Source organism: Gorilla gorilla, chromosome 6, assembly GCF_029281585.2.
Source record: "Gorilla gorilla gorilla isolate KB3781 chromosome 6, NHGRI_mGorGor1-v2.1_pri, whole genome shotgun sequence".
NCBI classification, from domain to species: domain Eukaryota; kingdom Metazoa; phylum Chordata; class Mammalia; order Primates; family Hominidae; genus Gorilla; species Gorilla gorilla.
Genome location: NC_073230.2, coordinates 90,719,360 through 90,737,910, shown reverse-complemented (window position 1 = coordinate 90,737,910; position 18,551 = coordinate 90,719,360). Strand labels below are relative to the sequence as shown.

The 18,551-nt window shown below is 43.8% G+C and overlaps 1 protein-coding gene across 2 annotated transcripts in view; it reads left to right on the top strand.

Moving 5' to 3' along the window:
- Nucleotides 1-504: 504 nt before the first annotated feature.
- LMTK2 (lemur tyrosine kinase 2) overlaps nucleotides 505-18,551 on the top strand; it is a 103,163-nt gene continuing 85,116 nt past the window's right edge. Inside the window, exon 1 of one of the 2 annotated variants that reach the window (XM_004045809.5) lies at nucleotides 505-939. In XM_004045809.5, coding sequence (XP_004045857.4) covers nucleotides 834-939 — 106 coding nt within the window. In that variant the 5' untranslated portion in view covers nucleotides 505-833. The remainder of the gene's footprint in view (nucleotides 940-18,551) is intronic. The other variant, XM_055393187.2, reaches the window with a different exon arrangement.

Below are 18,551 nucleotides of genomic sequence, written 5' to 3'. Positions count from 1 at the left end.
AGAGTCATAGATGAAGTCATATGTCAGGTGAGTCTCGACAGATGAAAGGAAGAGTGTCTGCCAGGTGGACAAGAGGCAACAGCTTGAGCTCAGGAGGTGAGTCAGTGGGTGATGCTGAGAGAGGCATTCTCTTGATCAATTCAAGGGAAAAGCCCAAAGCTGTTTGATGGGTGAGAGGATGTGTAGGTCAACTTAAGGAGAAGAGCCTAAAACAGCTCTGACAAGTAAAAAAAAAAAAAAAAAGGCAGAAGACAAGACAGGCTTATTTTTGCATGTTATAAAACACCGAGAAAAAAATATCAGGATGATTGTCATGGTCTTCTTTACATTTTCCTGTATTTTTCAATTTAAAATAATTGTTGGTGTTACCTGCTGCCCACGCACTCCTCCGTCTGCAGGGGGCGCACCGGCCGCCACCGCTCACTCCTTCAGGATGATGGGCGGGGCCTCCTGGGCCGGTGTGGACTGACGAGTGGCTGGCCGCCCTGTCCATCACGACATCCCGCCCCCGCGCTACGTCACATGACGCAGCCCATCATGGCGGCGGGAGTGCGGCTGCCCGGGCCCGCCGCTCCGCAGGGCTGCTGCCGTTGCTGCTGTTGAGAGGCGGCGGCGGCGGCGCAGGCGGGCGGGAAGGATGGTGTTTCTGCGACTGGAGCGGCAGGTGCGGACCGGGAGCCGGACCGAGGTTTGGCAGAAGCAGCGTGTGCTCGGGAGCAACCGGCGCGGGTGCCACTGAGGCAGCGGAGGGAGGCAGGATCGACTGACGGGCGAACGGACGGACGGACGGAAGGCGACTCGAGAGCCGGCCCCGGAGCCGCGCCGTGGGCGAGATGCCGGGGCCGCCGGCGTTGCGGCGGAGGCTGCTGCTGCTGCTGCTGTTGGTCCTCCTGATCGCCGGCAGTGCTGGGGCCGCGCCACTTCCGCAAACAGGTGCAGGTGAGCGGGCCCGCGGCGGGGACGGGGCTGCGGGGTCTTCGGTGTGGAGGGGAGGGGGCGGCAGGGCCGGGCCGGCCTCGGCGCCGAGGAATCGGAGGGCCTGCCGGGGGCGGGAAGCCCAGGGAGGCGAGTGATTAGGGAGATTTCTGCCGCAGGGGCGTGGGATTTGGGGGGGCGGGAGCGAGGCGACGTCGTTGGGGCTGGGGAGGGCGGCGGGCGAGGTAGCAGCCACCGACCCCTCCCGGGATAGGCTGCGGTACCGGCCCTGGACCTGTTGCCTTAAGATCCTCAGCTTATATCGCTTCCTGGCAGTTCAGCTTCCCTTTCCAGATGTCACCTGCCTCTTGTGCTTTTTTTTTCGCATCTCATAAGAACGGTTTCTTAGCCCTAATCATAGTTAAATGCAAATGACTCCGAGCTGTGCGGAGTTTGTTTCGCTCCTTGCAACTTATTCTGAAGTTGTAAATTGATTTTTAGACGCTGTGCTTTTTATTCGGAATGTATCTCCGGGGATGAGAAGGAAACAACTATAAATATTTCTATTTTAGGAAGCCAGTGATTAGAGTAGCAGGCGTTGAATAACTATTGACAAACTGGCTTAAGGGTGATGGAAGTTTCTATTTTAGCTAACGTCAGTGTATGATTTTCTTTCCTCCCCCCCGCCCATTTTCTCAACATCGTTTTTATTTGGGGTTTATTTTCCTAAATAAAACTTCAACCCAAGAAAACATCCCAAGTTGGGTCATTTTTCTAAAAAGGAAAAAAAAATCTAGGCTAACTTGGCATTATTGACTGCCGCCATTACCTTTGAAATGGGGAAAGATTGAAATTTCATACATTCATAGAATGTTAGAGTTAGAAGAGACCTTAAAGAAAATTTAGACCAATTTCTTCTTTACATAGTAGGAGATACTGGGCATGTTGGGTCAAATGACCTACCCAGGGTGACACAGCTTCGTTGTAGGCAGAGCCCCAAAGCCAGGTCTTATATACCCCTAGTTGTATGATTTTTTTTTTAAGTCTTGTAACTGTTTTGGAATACTCTCGAGGTCAAGAGTTATTTTGGAATAATGTTAATTGGGTACAGAATGTGGATGTACTGTCTCCAGTAAAGACATATTTTTCAAACAAATCTACGATGAAAGCTACATGTAATTGCTTCCAGAGCTACATCAGGGTTTGTCATTGAGTGCCCTTTAGTTGAACGTTAAATGTCCTCATTGTACCGTATAATGTAGCACTAAATTTCTGTTACTGCCTTAGATCAAATACTTGTGAGGTGAATTCTGTTTTCTGATCCGATAGATAAGAAGAGTAAATGTTATCAGATGTGTATAGGCAACCCCGGAAAGAGTCACAGGAAGTACCTGGGAAATAATGAAAGATTATGTGGAAGGATGGTGATGTTGATATTTAAAGATATTGATATTGAAAGTTAGCACTAGTATAGGGTAGTAGGTAAAGAGTATTTATATGATGGGGATTCAAGAAATTTCCAGATGACTTTACACTTAATTGGATTTTTATATATTTTGAAGTATCGATTCTTTATAGGAACCTGTGTCTGCCTGCACACTTTTTTTTTTTTTTTTTTTTTTTTTTTTTTTTTTTTTGAGACGGAGTCTTGCTCTGTCACCCAGGCTGGAGTGCATCGTCGGTGCGATATCAGCTGACTGCAACCCCCGCCTTCCGAGTTCAAGCATTTCTCTGCCTCAGCCTCCTGTGTAGCTGGGACTACAGGCCCCTGCCACCATGTCCGGCTAATTTTTGTATTTTTAGTAGAGACGGGTTTCATCATCTTGGCCAGGCCGGTCTTGAACTCCTGACCTCGTGATTCACCCGCCTCAGCCTCCCAAAGTGCTGGGATTACAGGCGTGAGCCACCGCGCCTGGCCACCTGTACACTTCTTACATGGTTTTTATTCCATTCTTTTACAATTTTATGGTGTCATGAATTATAAAAAACTGAATTTTGTTGGGGTGTTGTAGAACAAAGCAATCAGAAAAGTTAATCTGTAAATAGAGATGTCAAATCTTGACATACATATAGCATAAGGAAATATTTGGTAATTTGTAACAACTTTTGCTACAAATTTTCCTTTCATATTCTGATCTTTGTAGGATAGGTGTATATGTTTTGATGTGTTGCATATGAATAATGGGTACCTAGGGTTAAAGTCTGTGGAAAAGATGCACAGTCAGGCCGGGAGCAGTGGATCACGCCTGTAATCCCAGCACTTTGGGAGGCCCAGGTGGGTGGATTGCTTGAGGTCAGGAGTTCGAGACCAGCCTGACCAACATGGTGAAATTCCCTCTCTACTAAATATACAAAAATTAGCCGTGCGTGGTGGTGGGAGCCTGTAATCCCAACTATTTGGGAGGCTGAGGCAGGAAAATTGCTTGCACCCAGGGAGCGGAGCTTACAGTGAGCCGAGATTGTGCCACTGCATCATAGCCTGGGCAACAGAGTGAGACTCCGTCTCAAAAAAAAAAAAAAAAAAAAAGAAAGATGCACAATCAGACATAGATTCAGGGGCTTGTCTCTCCATCCAAAAGAGTTTATTGATCCTCGTTAGCTGAGGTGGGTTCTTGACCAAGATATATTAGACCAAGATTAAAAAAAAACCTTTAAGCTAATCCTGACTAGTGAGCTCGCTGGTTAAAAAAGAGGAATCCCGCTTGACCACGTATGGTAGATAAAAGAGCAGATACATGCCAAAAACCTAGCTAAAGCTTCTGGTAATCTAGGAGCCTGCACTCCTTGTGAAGATAGAGCTAGACACTTTCAAATAAGGATAGACCCATTTCATAGGGTCTTTCGCCTCCTTGTTCTTCTTTCTGCTTGAAGCCTGATCAGTCTATCCAGTTTAATGGTGCCTTAGAGAAAGCATGCAGTTAACTGAAATTCAGCTTTTAAACTGAAGATCATTTTTCTATGGTGTCTTCATCATCTAGATTCATTGCTAGACTCAGAAGCTGAAAAAGATATTTTCTTATTCAGTCATAATAAAGCTATGTAAATATATAGATTGCACTTGCCCATCAGGCAAGAAGGCATTTCTTGGTTGAACTTTATTTTGGGCCTCTTCTTTGAGCTGGGATGCCGTTTTGCCCCCTACCCCCACCCCGTCTAGGAGCCTCTTTTCCTGAGAATCTGTGTTTCTGTAAGGGCCCTTGTTGTTATGTAGACTAAGACTTGCTGGTCCTCTCTAGGAAGCTTTTACGTAAAGGGAGAAAGTTCACTGTTTTCACACCCAGTTAAATTGCCAAACTAAGATTACAGTTCAGTTCTTTTCCCCAGATCATAGTTATCAGATCATTCTTCTCTTAGAAAACATGGATGCGCCTTTTCTAAGATTCTCAGGATTCACATCATAAACGGGGACTAGAAATAAAGAAAGATCTTGTATATGTGAACGAATTTCTCTAAGCTCACACTTTCTTATTAATATTAGGATAGTGGTGAGACAAGGAAACCCAGTTCTATTGTTCTGCAGCATATTAGGTCACAGAGTACAGAGGAAGCTTTTAGCAGCTCCAGATAAAGGACCTCACGGAAGCCCGTGAAGCCAGTGGGACTCAGCTACTGATTAAACAGCAGCTTGTGAAACCGAGCCTCTCGTTTTAGATTAAACAAACAGACTTGTATTTTGAAAAAGGTTTCTAAAGTAAAGGAAATGCTTTCTAAAGTATGAATTACTGTGTTTAACAGCCTCTGAGAAAATTATTTTCAACAGGCTTTCTATGCAAATTATTTTAGGATTTATAGCTATAAATCTTGAAATTTGATTTTGGTTGGGATTGCTGCAATTACTTTTACTTGGTGATATTTTGGGGTTAACTAAATATGCTCATTTGAACAGTAATAGGAAGTCCGTCTGCAGTTTTGTAGCTGATTAGCACTGAAGTTATCAAATCCTTACAATTTTGCTGATAATCAGTGTGCTGAGTGTTCCTGCAAATTCTCTTAAAAATTTAGAGTCCTTGGGCCCTCTCTGGCCCCTGTGTATTGTGTCACTTAGATAACAGCTGTAGATATAATTTTAAAAAGACACTGTCATATAAATAAGGGACGTCCAGGGTTCTGAAACAGTAAACAAATGAGTCCTCAAAAAAGTTCTTGTAAATGGACATATAGAAATAATCCAACTTTTTAGTTTAGTTGAGAGTAAAATTCATGAACCAATCCTAGCTGGAACAGAGTGTTGTAGGAAGAGCTTGGGCTTTGTAGTGAGATCTGGGTGTGAAGCCTTGGCTGCCGCTGGAATAGCTTAAGGACCCTGGGTCAGTTACTCGACCTCTGGGCTTAGAACTCCATCATTAAAAAGGGTGGCGATGACACTATTTACCCAAAGGGTTGTGGGGGGCACAGTGGTGTACCCTCTCACACTAGATTGCTTCATTGTTTCAGATTTCTTTGTAAATTTGGTTATCATCAAATTGACTAATGGCAGGTGGTATGGCATCAAAGCAGGAGCTCAAAGTGGTAGCTGCATAACATGGCATGTCTAGAATTTACTGGATTTAAAAAATCTTTGTTGCTCAAAATAACTTTTTTATGGTGGATGGAGATGCTTTAGAGAGAAATCTGGTTTATTTAAGTCTAAGCTGGTATTGTTACTACTTGAAATTCGTAGTGTTGGAGAACTATGCTGGAAATTTTTAGGATCATCTGGGTTAGTCTGCTTTTATGTAATAAACCTGTTTTTAAAGTGGAAGATGACTAAAGCTCTTGCATGTGAACAGTTGCTGATTTTAATTTATTTAAAGGAATCATGAGCACTTGAAAGTTTTGCTTGATCTTAAACACAATTGTGTATTGTCATGAGGCATCCCTGATTAACCCAGGTTGTAGTAGAACAAGCCCAGAGCTGATGCTTTCTCTTAGAAACCAGAGAGATGAATGTGACTGACGTTTTTCTTTCTCCCTCTCATTTTTCTTTTTTTTAAGAGACAGGATCTTGCTCTGCTGCCCAGGCTAGAGTGCAGTGGTGCAATCATAGCTCACTGCAACCTCCAACTCCTGGCCTCAAGAGATCCTCCCATTTCAGCCTCCCAAAGTGCTGGGGTTATAGGCATGAGTCACTGCACCAGGCAAGACTTGGTTTATCTGTAAAACGGAGAGAATAGTTACAGTCTTGTGAAGGTCCAAACCTGTGTCTTCTAGTACAATAGCCACTAGCTCCCTGTGGCTGCTTAAATGTAAATGTTATAGAACGAAAGCTTCAGTTCTTCAGTGGCACTGGCCACAAGTTAAGGGCTTGATAACTACAGGTGGCTGGTGGCTACGGCATTGGACAGCACAGAAGAGAACTTCCCATTATGGAAAAAGGTTCTGTGGGACAGGGCTGGTGTGAGGCAGGTACAGTGCCCAGTCCTTGGTTAGGACATGTAAGGCCAGCTGGGATTATAATTATGATCATGATCCTGATTCTTCGTAAACTTCCAAATCTAGGCCCATTACAAGGGTGAGGGAAGTGAGAAGAGGGCTTTGAAAAAAGAAAGAAGAAAAGACAAAATAATTGTGGAGTTTTTGCTGGTGAGGAGATGAGAACTGAGGTAGCACAACCTCAGCTCCCCACTGCAGAACAGAAGAAAGAGACTTCAGGGAAAAACAGTCTTGCTCTGTCACTCAGGCTGGAGTGCAGTGGCGCGATCATAGCTCACTGTAGCCTCAAACTCCCAGGCTCAAGCAATCCTCCCGCCTCAGCCTCCTGAGTAGGTGTGTGTCACCTACACACACTTACCTGTAGGTGTGTGACTACAGGTGTGTGCCACCATGCCCACTTTATTTTTTTGTAGAGATGGTGATATGGTTTGGCTGTTTCCTCACCCAATTCTTATCTTGAATTGTAGTTCCCGTAATCCCCATATGTCGTGTGAGAAACCCCATGGGAGATAGTTGAATCATGGGGGTGGTTACCCCCATGCTATTCTTGTGATAGTGAATGAGTTCTCACAAGATCTGATGGTTTTGTAAGGACTTTTCCCCCTTTGCTTGGCACTTCTCTCTCCTGCTGCCATGTGAAGAAGGACATGTTTGCTTCCCCTTCCGCCACGTTTATAAGTTTCCTGAGGCCTCCCCAGCCATGTGGAACTGTGAGTCAATTAAACCTCTTTCCTTGATAAATTACCCAGTCTTGAGCAGTTCTTTATAGCACTGTGAGAATGGACTGATACAGCTGGGGTCTCACTGTGTTGCCCAGGCTGGTCTCAAATTCCTGGCCTCAAGTGATCCTCCTGCCTCAGTCTCCAAAAGTGGTAGAATTATAGGTGTGAGCCACCACACCTGGCCCTTTCTCATTTAAAATCATGTGCTTTTATAGTCGACTAGCTGTGCTTTATTACTGTTTTAAAACTTTGTATTTACTAAAATGAGGGAAGGAATATTCTCGGAGGAGATGCTGGACAACCATCTCTGATCTAGAAGACTGCTCCCTCTAGGGTTTTTAGATTCCATTATCAGCTTTTCTTTGAATCTTCTTATGAAGATACTGTTGCAGAAAACTGGGGAAGTATGGTAAAATTAGCATGTCTGCAGAGCAAAATATTGGATTGATGTCTTTTAAAATTGCAGCAAGTGGCTAATTCGGAGCCCTGCCTTGGCATTACAGTTGTTTGTCACAAAGAGCAGGCATATCATAAAAGTAACCTCATTATTAAATTCTTTTTTTTTTGTGCAAAAGTTAGCTCAGTGCAGTGATTCCAAATGTCATTTATTGTATTGTGATTCAGGTGGGAACAGTGAGCACTATTTATGCCAGATGTCTCAGGTGCCCGCAGCCACAGCATTGATCAGTATCTTTCATTTTCTCTGCCTTTTTTTCCTTCCCCAACCACAAAAGAGTGACTGTATATTCCTCTGCCCACCTGGGCCTTTGGTAGGAGGGGGTGGTGGTGGTAAACCTTCTGTTTAATTTTTGACAATTTGGTAGGTAGGTTTTGCATTTTATTATATGTGTTTTTTTAAAGTTTTTTTTTTTTTTTTTTTTTTGAGACAGGGTCTTGTTCTATCACTCAGGCTGGAATGCAGTGGTGCAGTCATATTCACTGCAGTCTCAACTTCTTGGGCTAAAACGATCCTCCCACCTCAGCCTCCTGAATAGCTGGGACTACAGGTGCATACCACCACGCCTGACTGATGTAAAACATATTTTTTCTATAGAGATGGGATCTCACTATATTGCCCAGGCTGGTCTCAAACTCCTGGACTCAAGTGATCCTCCCACCTCAGCTTCCCAAAGTGCTGGGATTACAGGCATGAGCCACTGCACCTGGGTAGTTTTAATATTTTAAAAGGCTTGAGTTACCATCAGGTCAAATTAGGTGTGCAGGACCTTGTGCTATGGCTAAAGTAGCCCCTGGCTCCCTGCATCTGGTGAAGGGAAACGGTCGCATCGGGGTGTCTGCTGCAGCTTATCTGTTGTTGTTCCTGCCTTCACCCTCCATAGCACTTTTTTCAGAGCTAACTTGATCTGCCTATCGCTTGCAAAATACTCCGTGCAAATTCCCATCTTCTGGCTCTCCATATATTCTCCCTGTTTGCAGTTACCTCTTTTCCTGCTTCTGTAAGTGCTGCCATCTTTTTATTTTTTTTAAAACCTCTTTGCGGACCCACCTTCCCTACTGAGTTATTGATCCTGGCCCAGCCCTTAGAGATTCCTTCCCTTGGTGAACTTGAGAGTGTATACCTGTGGAGCAAGATGTTTCATGGGGTGCCAGACGAAAACATTGGAACTGATGTTTATTCTCATTTCATCCTCTTAAAAGGTCAACTTATGTGACGTTTTAAGGTATAGAATGTGTGGTACACTAACACATTTTTTGATTTATAAATGACATGGGACGGAAAGAACATAAAATGTACTGCCTGGGTACAGTGGCTCATGCCTGTAATCCCAGCACGGTGGGAGGTCAAGGTGGGTGGATCACGTGAGGTCAGGAGTTCAAGACCAGCCTGGACAACACGGAGAAACCCCGTCTATACTAAAAACACAAAAATTAGCTGGGTATGGTGGCACACTCCTAAAGTCTCAGCTACTCAGGAGGCTGAGGCAGGAGAGTCGCTTGAACCCGGGAGGCGGAGGTTGCAGTGAGCCGAGATCATGCCATTGCACACCAGCCTGGGCGACAGAGTGAGACTCAAAGAAAGAGAGAAAGAAAGAGAAGAAAAGAAGAAAGGAAGGGAGGGAGAGAGGAGAGAGAAATTACTGCTGGCTGAAATCAAGAAAGGTTTGGTTTTGGGCCGGGTGCTGTGGCTCACACCTGTAATCTCAGCACTTTGGGAGGCCGAGGCGGGCGGATCACGAGGTCAAGAGATTGAGACCATCCTGGCCAACATGGTGAAACCCCGTCTCTACTAAAAAGTTAGCTGGGTGTGGTGGCGGGCACTTGTAGTCCCAGCTACTCAGGAGGCTGAGGTTGAACCCGGGAGGCGGAGGTTGCAGTGAGCTGAGATCGCACCACTGTGCCCAGGCCTGGTGACAGAGCAAGACTCCATCTCAAAAAAAGCAAAAAAAAGAAAGGTTTGGTTTCATCATACCAGTCTACTACTTGCACTTAATAAATACCAAATACCACTTTATATCTTCATATCATTGGTTATTTGTTTGTTTGTTTAAGAGACAAAGTCTTGCTCTGTTGCCCAGGCTGGAGTGCAGTGAACTGTCATGGCTTACTGCATCCCTGAACTCCTAGGCTCAAGCAGTCCTCCCACGTCAGCTCCTGAGTAGCTGGGACTATAGGCGCATGCAACCATGCTTGGCCAATTTTTACTTTTTGTAGAGATGGTCTACAAAAGTAAAGTTGCCATGTTGCCCAGGCTGGTCTCAAACTCCTGGCCTCAAGCAGTCCTCTGGCTTCGGCCTCCCACGGTGTTGGGATTATAGGTGTGAGCCACAGTGTCCGGCCTACATCATTGTTTAAGTCCTGTCTCTTTACCTAGTTTGCAAGGACCGTGTCTTATATCCTTGGGATAGCACATTTTTGGGATTGGTGTTTGGATGGTATGTCACAGGTTGTAGATGCTCCGTCAGCATTTGTAACTGAGGATGATGAAGATGATACTAGAGAACTAAGTTCTCCAAACCAGTACCTCAGTGTGTGTCTGTGTGTGTGTGTGCATGTGCGTGTGTGTGTTTGTGCGTGTGTGTGTTTGTGTCCGCGTGTGTGTGTGTGAAGGAGAGGGTATGAGCTGAAGCCTCTCATTCTCTTGCGGACTTGACTTTCCATGCAGCCACAGACCTTCACCTGGGATGAGGCCATTTATAGTTTTTTTTTTATTAAAACCTTTTTCTTTCAGAACAATTTTAGATTTACAGAAACATTGCAAAGATAGTACAGAGTGTTCCTGTGTATCTTTTACCCAGTCCCTGTTGTTAACATCCTATATTAATGTAGTACATTTGTCACAACTAAGGAACCAGTATTAATATATTGCTATTAAATAAGTCCACAGCTTATTCAGTTTCTTTAATATTTCTCTAGTATCTTTTTTTCTCTTCCAGGAAACCACATTACATTTAGTAGTTATGCCCCTTGGGCTCCCCCAGTCCATTCCTTGTTTAGAGTGACCTGGACAGCTTTGAGGAGTACTGACTGGTCAGATATTTTGTAGAATGTCTCTCAACTGGGATTTGTCTGATGTTTTTCTCACGATTAGACTGGGGGTGTGGTGGGTTTTTGGGAGGAAGACCACAGAGTTAAAGTGCCATTCTCATCACATCACATCAAGGGTGTGTGCACACAACATCACACAGCATGACTTGTCACTTGATCACCTGGCTGAGTAGTGTTTGTCAGCTTTCACCCTGTAAAGTTACTCTGTCCTCCCCTCCCCATGGTGTACGAGTGCAGGGTCAACACTTAATGAGTGGCAAGCTGTGCTCCACCTCTTTGCAAGGAAGTGTCTGTAGACATTCTTTGGAGTTCTGTTGAAGAGACTCGCGTATTCTCTTCTTTTCTTTTTTTCTTCCTCTTCCCCTTCCCTTTCCTTGACAGGTCTTGCTCTGTAGTCCAAACTGGAGTGCAGTAGCACAGTCATGACTCACTGCAGCCTTGAACTCCTGGGCCCATGCGATCCTCTGTTTATTTCTTTATTCAAGCATTTACTTATGTCAGTGTGGATGCATGGATATTTATTTTATACTTCGAGTTGATTCCACAGTGTTGTTTATTTGTTCTTACGTTGTACCAGCTTTGGCCATCGAGAGCTCTTTCATTTAGCTCCTGGGTGCCCCACTGACATATCCTCATTTGTTTTTAAGCATTTCCTTATTTTCTGGCATTTCAAGAACCTACAGGTTCATCTTGTATATTCCCTGCCCCAGTCCTAGAATCAGCCTTTTCTTCAAGGAGCTCTGGTTCCTCTGATTGGAGAGGAACCTCTGATTGGAGATCTTGGATGAGAAACCAAGATCTGGGCCAGGCGCAGTGGCTCATGCCTGTAATCCCAGCACTTTGGGAGGCCGAGGTGGGCGGATCACTTGAGGTCAGGAGTTCGAGACTAGCCTGACCAACGTGGTAAAACCTCGTCTCTACTAACAATACAAAAATTAGCCAGGTGTGGTGGTGTGCGCCTGTAATCCCAGCTATTCAGGAGGTTGAGGCAGGAGAATCACTTGAACCCAGGAGATGGAAGTTGCAATGAGCCGAGATCGGACCACTGCACTCCAGCCTGGGTGACAGAGTGAGATTGTCTCAAAAAAACAAACAAACAAACAAAAAAAAACAAGATCTGGGTGCTGGGTTTGCTCATTGCTTCTGGGCATTTTTAATAGATTTTTGATCCTCTGCTTCCTGTACCTAATCTTTGGGGTTGTGGGGAGGGGAGGAGAGAGCAACTTTGGGACCTCTTAGAGACAGATGAGCTGAAAGGACTCTGTCCATGTTTTCTCCCTATCACTTAAACTATTAAATACCACCATAAACATTCTAAATACCATGTTTGTGGTACTAACTGCATTATAATGATATTGGCAGAATCTTATTTTTCTTTTTAGAGTAATAGATATATGAAAAATAGATTCGATTTACCTCCTCCAAGAGCAGCTTAATCTCTGAGAATATGAACGAAACCTCTTTGGCTTAAGAATTTAGTTAGGATTATTTTGGGGGGTCTTTCAGTGTTGGAATTGCTGAAAAGGATTATAGGCAACTCCTTGAATTGGTAAAAGTTCAGATGAAATTTCTACTGGCGAGTCTCTTGAAGAGCATGGGGCTGTAGACTTGCTTTGATCTGTTTACTGAGCTTTGCTTTGCTTTGCTTTTTTTTCTTTTTATTATAGAAAATTTCAAACATACAGAAAAATAGAGTGAAGTGGTATAGTGGACCCTCGTGTTCCCGTCACCCAGCATCCACAGTATTTTCATTCATGGTTCATCTCGTTTCACCTTTACCCTTCCCTCTGCCCTGGCCTTTGTTGTATTGATGTAAATCTCAGTAACGGATCAGTGCAGCTGAAAATGCTTCAGGAAGAAGTAAGGGTGTTTTTATAAAACAGGATGGCTTGCATGAAGATCACCTAGGTATTTGGAGAAATGCAGATTTCGGCCGGGCGCAGTGGCTCATGCCTGTAATCCCAACACTTTGGGAAACCGAGGCAGGCAGATCATGAGGTCAGGAGATCGAGACCGTCCTGGCTAACATGGTGAAACCGCGTCTCTACTAAAAATACAAAAAATTAGCCGGGTGTGGTGGCGGGTGCCTGTAGTCCCAGCTACTCAGGAGGCTGAGGCAAGATAATCGCTTGAACCTGGGAGGCAGAGGTTGCAGTGAACCAAGATAGTGCCACTGCACTCCCGCCTGGGCGACAGAGTGAGAATCCATCTCAAAAAAAATAGAAATGCAGATTTCTGGGTCCCAAACTAACCAGCTGAATCAAAATGCTGAAGGCTGGGCTGGAATTCTGCATTTATAATAGTTTTCTGGTTATTTCTCCCCTCATCCCCTCACTGCCACAACACACATATTTCATCTTCTACTACATACAAAATAATACCAGTTATTTACTGGAAATCTGTTGACTTGTGTAACTAGTGAGAATCAAGGAAAGGAGGAAAACATTCCATTTAATTAAAAACTTGAGATTTTAAAATGAATGCCAACACCTGAAATCTGAAGAGCTCACTCATCCTGAGCACCACGTATAAATATCTCCCTGTGAGTACATATGCCATCACCACAAAGGAATTCAAGCACTCCGGGGCAGAGCACAGCTAAAGCTTGAAATAAGTATTTTTTTATTTTTTAAAAAACTTCACTCCTTCTCTAGATGTCTGTATGAATAATAGCTTCTTTACATTTTACGAATATCATGTATAAATATCAGGGAAAACAGCAGGTAGTCCAACAATCAGATGCTGGTACCGTGAGCTGAGAATCTTGGTGCCAGTCCTGGACCACCAGGCCTCAGCTCACTGCAGCTAGAGTCGGGGTGGCAGGTGACTCGTAGGGAAATTTTGAGAGCAGGTATAAAACCGTGACATTCTTAATTCCCTCGGTGATAAATGGGTGTGCTGTAACATGAGAACCCCTGATTCGTGATCTATACGGTAACTTGCAGGGTGTTTTGTTTTGCTAGGATAATATGTTGCTAGCATCTTGCTTTTAAAAAGTTTATTTTTCTAAGCTAACTCATTTAGGTATAGCCTAGGATTTGTAGCCTATTTCATATTTTTTGATAGGTACTTTTTTTAAAAAGCTGTTTGTTGTTATATTTTGATATATTTGCTGTGGATGATTGATCTGTACAAAATTTTCTTATGATGAGCTAAAAAAAGTAAACTGTCTCTGAAGCTGCTACATTATAATGATTGTATAATCATCAGTCGGGTTTGATGAAGAACACCATAGGCTCTTGTATTAGTACAGACTATTTTTTGGCAACATGTATGCCTTGGGTGGGAGAAAAGAATTTAGTTACAAACATCTATGATAGCGGTTTTTGAGAGAGGAGCTGCTCTTATTTAAAAGTGAAACCACTGTAATTTTAAAAGGCTTATGTTTTTTTTCCCCCTTCAGGCTCATATTCTCAGTCCATCACCAAACTTTGTTTTCCCTGTTTTTGCTAGACTGAAGAAGGGACTTGAGTTTGACATGGTATAATTGCAACCCTTAATTATAGGAAGTAAATCCCCAAGACATCTTGGACTTGGAAGATAAAGGAGGAGAAGTTTGCAATCATTTTGCACATTTAAAATATCTGTTTTAACCAACTAGTAGTTATAAAATTTTGTAGTTTCAGCTTTTTACTGCAAAACTAAAGTGTTGTGATCAATTGGTGGCCTCTCAGGTTAGCCACTAAATTTAAGTTTAAAGTATTTTTCTCATCGCAGACTCTTCTCAGAACCCTCAATAAATTAAACTTGTGCCCCTTTCAAGAGGAAAAAATATCCTGTCCCCATTCTTTCCTGGCAATTTGCCCCTGTAGAAGGGTTCCCTATCTAGGCAGCAGCGGTTGCTTCCCCGGATCCAGCCTGTCAGTTACTGAGCAGAGCCCCACTTGACTGTTACCTCAGACTGTTATTAAAATGCAACACCCGGACACTGATTGCTGGTAAGGCAGTGAAAAATAACCAACTTACCAAAATAGCCCCCTGGGAACACTCTCCCAGAGGCCTGCCACAGCAGTACAATTCAGAAATCTGTCATCTAACTTAGTCTTCTGTATTGAAAAGAAAATTCACTTTAATAAAGAGCTGATCACCAACATTAACCGTATAGGCACCCGGTAGACTTAGAAAATGTTGGGACCGTAAATCCTTGTCTGTAGAATTTTTGAGTTGAAATGCCAGTTTTACAGATGAAGGAACTGAGGCCCAGAGAAGTTGATCAGTGCAGTCAGTCCCACACCACCAGTTAGGGGCAGGTCCGATTCAAGAGTGAGGGTCCTAAGGTCCAGGCCACCCGTTCACCCCGGTGAACTGCATTGTGCTTTAAAGAACCTCTGTAGTGCGATGCGCATGCACACACGGAGACCCAACTCCAGCCACTTCTCTGGATATTGATTTCTGTATATTCTCTGAAAGTACTGGGGTGAAATGTTAAACTACGAATCATAAGATTGCCTCTTGAAGTACTAAAGAAAATGCCATATTGAAAATTAGGAAACTAAGCCTGGCGTGGTGGCTCACTCCTGTAATCCCAGCACTTTGGGAGGCCAAGGCAGGTGGATCATGAGGTTAGGAGATCAAGACCATCCTGGCCAACATGGTGAAACCTTGTTTCTACTAAAATACAAAAAAAAAAAAAATTAGCCTGGCATGGTGGTGTGCACCTTTAGTCCCAGCAACTCGGGAGGCTGAGGCAGAGGAATCGCTTGAACCCAGGAGGGTGGAGGTTGCAGTGAGCCGAGATTGCGCCACTGCATTCCAGCCTGGCACAGAGCCAGACTCCATCTCCAAAAAAAAAAAGAAAATTAGGAAACCAAAGTGCTAGCTTCCATAATTAGGCTGAAAAAAATCACATTCATATTGTTTTTAAATTTGTGCCGGGCATGGTGGCTCAGGGCTGTAATCCCAGCACTTTGGGAGGCTCAGGCGGCTGGATCGCTTGAGGCCAGGAGTTCGAGACCAGCCTGGGCAACATGGCAAGACCTCGACGCTACAAAATTTTTTTTAAAAAATTAGCTGGGTGTGGTAGTGTGCACCTGTGGTTACAGCTACTCAAGAGGCTGAGGTGGGAGGATCACTTGAGCCTGGGAGGTCTAGGCTGTGTTTGCACCTCTGCACTCCAGCCTGGGCGACAGAGCCGGACTGTCGAGACCGTGTCTCGGGTTAAAAAAAAAAAATTATAAGACCAACTATTTAGTTTCTACCTATGAGATGACATTATACCATTTAATTAAAGGTAGTAAAAATGTTTCTGACTTTTAAGAAGTGTAATCATAAACTTGTAAGCATTCATTTGTAAACATGAAAGATACTTTAAACACCACCATTGATTTATATGCTTTTGTGGAGGTCTGGACTCCTTTTTTTTCTTTCCAACTTTCGTTTTAGTTTCGGGGGTTACATGTGCAGGTTTGTCACGTGGGTAAATTGCATGTCGTGGGGATTTGGTGTATAGATAATTTTGTCACCCAGGCAATCAGCATAGTACCCCATAGGCAGTTTCCCAGTTCTCACCCTCCTCCAACCCTGGGTGGTTTTAGGAATCTGCAACTGCTGTAGGTCCCAAGAATAATGCTTATTGGCGGATATTTTGTATATCCTTTCAAGAGTCACGGACAGTTATTTTAAAAAGCGTGTGGAACAGTCAACAAATGTCATTTTTCTCCTCTTCTTTCTCTCAGCTCTTTAAAACAAGGCATTGTGACCCATGCCTCTCATCCCACCCTTTCCTGGCAGCTGCAGCATCCCTCACTTATGTCCTCTTTGTCTCCTGCTCCTGGACCCTTGCTGTCAGCTTATATAATAAGTAACAGTTCAGTGAATAACTCTACATGGTGTGTGTGTGTGTGTGTGTGTGTGTGTGTGTGTGTGTGTGTGTGTGTGTATATATAACTGGATCTCACTCTGTCCCCTAGGCTGGGGTGTCCCTTCCCAAAGTGCTGGGCTTACAGGCTGAGCCACTGTGCCTGGCCTGCATAACACTTTTAAACATGCTTTTCTCCTCTGCCTTCCATGGTAGTATGCCTCCCTGTTGCCTCCGAAACATCCTTTTTCCTGTTTCCTATCAGCTCTGTTTCTTTGTCCCCTCCCTTAAATGTTGTTTCTTATCTCCTTGGTTCTCTTTTTTTTTTCCTTCCCCCTTGATCTATTTTGTAAATTATATTTGCAAATGATGCATGTAAATAGTTTTAAAAAATTAAATAGTTTTTCAGGGTTTATCATAAAAATAGTGAATCCCTGTCCTGTCCCGTTCCTTCCCATCCCTGCTGCTGGCTCCCAGTGGCAACGCCGTGCAGCTCTTTTAGCCACATCATGGGCTAATGTGCTTGTAGCACTGTTTGTTGCTTTAATCAGATACTGAGTTTCTACTATGCATGACAAGGATTTATATATTCACACACATACGTGCATTCACCCTTCTTCTCAACACAGTCACTTAAACTTTTCCATTAAATCAGCATTTATTATTTACATTTTTATGGCTACAGACATTGTTTACAACTGACCCTATAGTGTTTGTGATGATTACAGTTCTTTTACTTTTGTTAGTTTTTTATGAACACATCATTAATCCGTCCCAGGTGCCTCTTCAGCAGCTTAAATCTCCTCTCCCTGTGTTTGGCTGTTGTGTCCTGGAACCCTTGTGTCCTATGCCAGTCTTGCAGTGGTATCTCTGTGGCCGCTGTCCAGCCTCTTGAGAGGTCTGAAGCTTTTAAGACTTCCTATGTGTCTAGATCTGAACAGTTGTAAAGCTGTGCCTTGGTATGAGTCTCGTTTCATCCATTTCATTCATCAGCATGGATGCACAATGGGCCCTTTGAACCTTGAAAGTTGTGTGCTTTAGTTCTGGACAATTTTCATATATATATATACACACACACACACACACACAGACATACACATGTATGTGTATATATGCACACGCTTTTTGGGAAGAATTATCTTCTCTTCCTTCTCTTTATTCTTTCCATCTAAAGCTTCTATCAGCAGATTGTTGGATGTTTTGGAATGAGCTTCTACTTTACTTCTGTTGATCTTTTTGTCTATGTTCTACTGCTATGTGCAAGTATTTTTTTCAATTTCATTTGATTTCCAGGAGGCCTCCTCTCCCCACTTTTTAAATAGCCTCTTTCTTCTCATGAGTATACTGTCTCTTGTTATTTCTGAGAATATAGTTGTTGTTTTTTATTATTTTTTAGCCCCTGCATTGTCTGTTTCCCTCAGGTTCCTTTATATCTGTTTGGGTTGGGCACTGTCTTTTACCTAAGAGGTTTTTCAAATGTCAGGTGATACTTGAAAGTCTGTTCCTCTTTCAGAGCAGGGAGTTAATAAATGGATTGGAGGTGTGCTCCATGTCCCCTTTTCCCTCCAGCTTCACCTCGCATCTGCCAGCAAGTCCTGGCTCCGCCTGCTTTCGTCCCCTGCTCTGTCATGGAGTGGGAAGAGCTTGCACTCTGAGCCTCACCATGTACTGTCTGACCTTGGAGAAGTTACTTTGCCTCTTCAGTGCTCTGTTTCTTCATTTTAAAATGGGGCTCATCAGGCACAGTGGCTCATGACTGTTTCCCAGCACTTTGGGAGGCCAAGGTGGGGAGAATCATTTGAGGCCAGGAGTTCAAGACAAGCCCGGGCAACATAGTGAGACTCCATCTCTGCAATAAATTTTAAAAAATTAGCCAAGGGTGGTGGCCCATGCCTGTCATCTCAGCACTTTGGGAGGCCAAGGTGGGAGGATTGCTTGAGGCCAAGAGACAGAGACCAGCCTGGGCAATGTAGTAAGACCCTGTCTCTACAAAAAATTAAAAAATTATCTGGGCATGGTGGTGCACACCTGTAGTCCCAGCTACTCGGGAGGCTGAGGTGGGAGGATTGCTTGAGCCCAGGAGTTCAAAGCTACAGTGAGCTATGTTTATACCACTGATTCCAGCCAAGGTGACAGAGCAAGACTGTGTCTCTAAAAAAAAAATAATAATAACATAAAATGGGGCTAATGATACTACC